The 6,000-nt window shown below is 38.9% G+C and overlaps 1 protein-coding gene across 1 annotated transcript; it reads right to left on the bottom strand.

The window, feature by feature from the left end:
* Positions 1-1,918: 1,918 nt before the first annotated feature.
* LOC141782102 (helix-loop-helix protein 2-like) lies at positions 1,919-4,508 on the bottom strand. Its single transcript, XM_074658147.1, has 2 exons — positions 4,175-4,508; positions 1,919-2,702 (listed from the first exon to the last, which is right to left on the bottom strand). The coding sequence occupies exons 1-2, from the start codon at positions 4,254-4,256 to the stop codon at positions 2,320-2,322; spliced, it is 465 nt and encodes a 154-aa protein (XP_074514248.1). The 5' UTR covers positions 4,257-4,508; the 3' UTR covers positions 1,919-2,319.
* Between the last annotated feature and the right edge of the window lie 1,492 nt (positions 4,509-6,000).

Consider the following 6,000-nt stretch of genomic DNA (forward strand, 5'->3'; position numbering starts at 1 on the left):
TCAAATATTGGATATCAGTGACAATGGGGCCGATCCATTCAATTCAATTCTATGTTTATATTATTTGCATCATATACTAGAATTTAAATTGTCTGTTTAGGTTTTAACAAATTTGTATCGCCCAAAGGTATCGCTATCGATATTGGGACTGAAAACGTCAGATCGGTTCATCACTAACCTCGACCCATAACTTGACTTTTGGTGGTGATAGAAAAACACTTAAGTGACCCCACTATAACTGATGTAGGCATAAATAGTCTTACAACCTGAGACACTGAAATCAAGTAATGACCAACCAATAATAACAATGACTCAGCAGAGTATGCAGGCATTAGTGGTACGGATACACATGCCCATACAGTTGCCTCAAATACAGACAAACTGCAAGATTCCTTTTAAAATATATATCCACAGACGTTAAGGATATAAAAAAGTGTATATGAACTTTTTACAGTTAAATTAGCCTCTCCGAAACTCCATCAGAGGGCAGTGTTGCTCCTTCCAGACACAGTCTGTGGTGTGTTACAGAGCTACAGTTCTCACCTAGTTTAAGTATTTGACCCACATTGGCTAAAACTACACAGAATATTAATAACCATCTATATATGTCCTTTACAACGTCCCTTGCCCCATTTATCTTAAAATCTGATGTTCGGTTTGGCCTCTCCTCCTCTCCTTCCCAGCATACAACCTATTGTATCCAGTGTGTAGACCAAGTGTGTAGTGTGTGTAATGTGCCGTGTGCAGACAAAGGGCTGTCACTCTTGCTGCTGGAGTGGACATGAACAATATACTCTGAGCCCCTTGGGCCACATTACACCGCAGAGACTCGCATAAAGGCAACGAGAGAGGGAGCAAAGACGGCTTCTGACTAATGGAGAGAGAAATCAAAAGGGACACGTGGGGAGTTCGTATCTGCTGCTTGATCTCATACAGAGATATAAAAGCCTATTTTGGTCATTTGCAAAGCCAGGGCAGTATAGTTATGTCAAAACACTCAAATGTTCAATGTGACCATACAGCATCAGAAAATATATTTCAAAATGTGGTAGTGGGACTGTTTTGCTTGGATACTTTGGGCTTAAAAATATCCATCCAAATCTTAATCAAATCATGTTGCCATTCATCCCAGAACACAGAGCCAAAACCTATTTCTTTCTTTCTTGTCTTTTAAAATATAATTTCTTGGATATGTTCACATCACTGTCTCATTTGTATGTTCATTTGTGTGTGTCCCCAGAGAGGAAGCAGATGGATGGCTCTATTATGGTTGTTTTGGTTCGTCTACTCTGGAGAAACACCTGCCCCATCCAGAGGGAGAGAAACACCAACAAATACCAAAACCTCACCCATGTGGTAGAGGAACAGCGTAGCTTCAATTAAAGCTGCAGTGGGTAGAAATGGAGCAAATATGATTTAAAAAAAAGTTAATTTTATAAAACGGTCACTATATCCTGACAGTAGTGCATGAGACAGGTAATCTGAAAAAAATCATGCGCCTCAATGTCCTCCGGTGCTCTTAATGGCATCTGCAAGATTTCACAGACGGGAGGAAAACAACCAATCAGAGCCAAGCTGGAGCCTTGCCGTCTCTGAGCAGCTGTCAATCACTCGTGAACTCCGATTAAACGGTCAAACTAGGCAGCGCTGATCAAATAGGTGCAGAAGTCTTGTTTTCTCTCGGAGCACTTGAATTACAATATGCAGAAAGGTTATTATGGAATTTTTGCCCCAATGATGCCAAAAGCATTCTGCCTACTGCAGGTTTTGAATGTCTATACTTAAAATAAAATAAAGCTCCAAAAGCTTTCAGAAGACACATTCTCAGATAAAATCTAATAATGGCTATACAAATCAGATCAGAAACTTCTGGGGTAAGAGAAGATAACTGACAATAAACAGGTTTCTTAAAAAAATGTTAAGCTGCCACAGTTTATTTGCAACACATGGATTTCATTTCAGGCTGCAACCGAATCCCACATGAATCTAAATAAATTATATCTACAAATCGGTGCAAACAGGAAACAAAGTCATAGAGCAGGCTGCACATTTTTTAAGGTCCATGCAGCATTGCAATGTTTTAGTATTTTGGCTATACAAATATAATATACAGCAGCTTTCAAGATAGATCCATTCTTTTCATCTTTTTGATGACAGCAGCTTGTAGTTCTGCAGCTGCATGACAAATCAATGTGATGCTCAGTGTGCCATTATAGTTAATAAGCCCACATGCACATACAGGGTATTCCTCAAATCTTCTGGTGTCAATATATCCAGAAGTCATCCAGCAGCAGTCCTCCTGCCTCAGTCCCTCCTCCTCTAAACATCCAGCACGTGGTGGAGGTAGGACATGTAACAGATCGCGAGTCGCAGGATCTCGATCTTGGACAGCTTCTTGTCCGGTGGGAGCGTCGGCAGCAGCTTCCTGAGCTCCGCAAAGGCCACGTTGAAGGCCAACACGCGCACCCGCTCCCTGGTGGCGTGCGCGGATCGATATTTCGCGGTCGCGCGCCTCTTGCTTCTCTTCTCCTGTCTGCTGAGGGCGGGCACGTGCACAGAGCGCGCTCTGCCCTCTGCGTCCTCGGGCACGTTGAATGTGTCCAGGAGGGTCTCCGTGTCCGTTTCCGGATGTCCCCAGGACAGGTCGGACCCGGGCTGGTCTGGACTGAGCATCATGTTTCTGTCCTCAGACCGGAAAGACCCTGAAGAAAAATATAATAAAAAAAATACCTCCAGAGATGTTTGGATGGGATTCTGTTTGAACTGTATCACTAATTGTCGGGAATTGGGACAAAATACAACAACCCAGTATTAGACGTGGGGATTTTATTTCATACACGAAAACTGAATTGTTCTACATCAATTCACCCATGTGAGGCACCCAGTGGCGGAGAGTAACTAAGTACATTTGCTGAGGTACTTGTACTTCTACTACTTCTTGAGTATTTCCATTTTCGGCTACTTTATACTTCTACTCCACCACTACATTTATTTGATAACTTGAGTTACTTTAAAGATTCAGATTAATAATACAAATTCCAAATCAACAGCATTACGATGTTATTATAGCAATAAATCTTTATTGATGCCCAAATTCCCAGCATTATATAAGGTTTTATATATATATATATAAAATATATATATTATATACACATATATATATACAAATATTAGCCCCACATTACCATTTGTAATAAAGTGATGTACACTTTAATGCATCAATAATCGAATAATATAATATCAGTAATAATAATGATAATAATATTCTGAAATGGACATTCTACAAAATGAGTACTTTTTGGTGCTTAAAGTATATTTTGATGCCAATACTTGTATACATGACTTTTACTTGAGTATTTTTGCACTGGGGTATTGCATTTCTTCCTCCACTGAAGGCGTCATAAAGGCTACATGGAGGATCTCAAACTTGAACCAGCTTTTATTTTAGGAGTAAGGCAAACATTCATGTGATGGGCTATTTCTAAAAAAAAATTCAGTTGTCTTTAGTTGTTGTATATGCCATTGTGATAACTGTCTGCTTGTGTTCATTACATCTCTCGTTGCCTTCAATTCATACTCAGATTTAGTTTTTTTTTGTATTGTAAAACTTGGCCAAAGATTAAGGGACAAAGTACCCTGAAATATGAGGGACTTGTGCTGCCCCCTAGTGGCGGATCTTCACATTTGCTGCTCGCAGAGTCCGGAGCTGTCCGAGGTGCTGAAACAATATCGAGACTAGAAAAACAAAAGCGACTTATCAATAACGATAACGATTTAAAATCCATTATTGTTATCTCAAAAATAATCGAATGAACAAGCATTAGTGATGTGCCATGTGAAATAACTTAATCTACACTGGAAATGGATGGAATTGTAACACTTTATTTTTTTTTGCATTTTCCCCTATTTGTTCAAGGAAAAATAAATTGTTCATAACACATTATACCAACTCAGAATATCGTTCTTTTCTGCACCAAACTTCTTATATATAGCAGATGAGCAGCCTGTTTCGAACGAGCAGGAGTAACTTAAAGGGTAGGATTATTTTATCTATTCTTTTTTTTTTTTTTCCCTGTTAATGTTAATAACTAGCCTTTTTAATTGGTAAATATGTTAAGCTTGCAGCCAGCTGGGACTATACAAAGAGCAGCTCAAAAAAAAAAAATGAACTTACCTTGCACATTCAAAAGCAACAGAGCCGATTCAAGAGTCTCACATATTAAAGCTGCATCAATAAACATCAGTGCAGGTATCATCAGCAGGTAAAGTTATCCCCCCCTCTGTCTCCATGCTGTCTTGGTTTTGTTGAGTCTGATGCTGAAAACAGGTCGTGGGTGAAGCTCTGCAGCTCGTCCTCCTCACAGTCCGTCACAGTGTCAGGTGCGTTAGAGCGCCCTCTACTGTCCATAAAGAATAATTTAATGACATGTACATTTAATGTGGGTTACAAAAACATGATGTTACTTTGTTTTATAGATAGACTTTAATAATCGTATCAACATGGGAGTGGGCAAATATGTTTGCTTTATGCAAATGTATTAATATTTATTTTTGTAAATCAATCAACAAGACTAAACAATGACAAATACCGTCCAGAAACCCTCACAGGTACTGCATTTAGCATAACATATATGCTCAAATCATAACATGGCAAACAGGAGCTGTCAGTGTGTCAGTGTGCTGACTTGACTATGATTTGCCCCAAAACTGCATTTGATTATCATAAAGTGGGCATGTCTGTAAAGGGGAGACTCATGGGTACCCATAGAACCCATTTTCATTCACATATCATGAAGTCTGATTGAATTTATAAAGATATTTTATGCTTATATTCCAGGGCTGTCAATCATTTAAAATATTTAATCACGATGAATCGCAAATTAATCACACATTTCTTAGCTGTTCAAAATGTACCTTAAAGGGAGATTTTGTCAAGTATTTAACACTATTATCAACATGGGAGTGGACAAATATGCTGCTTTATGCAAATGTATGTATATATTTATTATTGGAAATCAGTTAACAACACAAAACAATGACAAATATTGTCCAGAAACCCTCACAGGTACTGCATTTAGCATTAAAAAAATATGCTCAAATCATTCCATGGCAAACTGCAGCCCAACAGGCAACAACAGCTGTCAGTGTGTCAGTGTGCTGACTTGACTATGACTAAAAATGCATGTGATTATCAGAAAGTGGGCATGTCTGTAAAGGGGAGACTTGTGGGTACCCATAGAACCCATTTTCATTCACATATCGTGAGGTCAGAGGTCAAGGGACCCCTTTGAAAATGGCCATGCCAGTTTTTTTTCCAAAATTTAGCCTAAGTTTGGAGCGTTATTTAGCCTCCTTAGCGACAAGCTAGTCAGGGACATAGGACACTGAAATATGAGGGACTTGTGCTGTCTCCTAGAGGCGGATCTTCACAGTTGCTGCTAGCAGAGACCGGCACTGTCTGAGGTGCTGAAACAATATCAAGACTAGAAAAACAAAAACGACTTATCAAGCCATTTAGTAACAAAACAATTATTTTAGATCCATTAAATGAACAAGCATGCATGAAATTAACATCATAGTCTGCCATGTGAAATTACTTAATCTACGATGGAAATGGATGGAATTGCAACACCTTTTGGCATTTTCCCTATTTATTTATGGAATATATATATATATAGAAAGAATATCTTTCCTTTCTGCCCTGAATTTCTTATATAGCAGATGAGCAGCCTGTTTCGAACGAGCAGGAGTAACTTAAAGGGTAGAGTTTCTTTTCTGAATAACGCCACCATGTGAGGACATGTGAGGACATGTGTCTAAATAGAAAGAAAATCAGCATGAAATGTGTCTTATAGTCTCATTGCCAAAACAAACAATTGCCGCCACCTGTTCTGCCCATTAAAACATACAAAAATGAAAAACAGAAACAGCTCATTGCATCCTTTGTGTGAAGAAAGATTGGGTCATATCTGTAAAGCCTGAGCTGGTGATGAGATTTTT

The sequence above is a fragment of the Sebastes fasciatus genome, chromosome 14 (assembly GCF_043250625.1).
Source record: "Sebastes fasciatus isolate fSebFas1 chromosome 14, fSebFas1.pri, whole genome shotgun sequence".
Classification (NCBI taxonomy): domain Eukaryota; kingdom Metazoa; phylum Chordata; class Actinopteri; order Perciformes; family Sebastidae; genus Sebastes; species Sebastes fasciatus.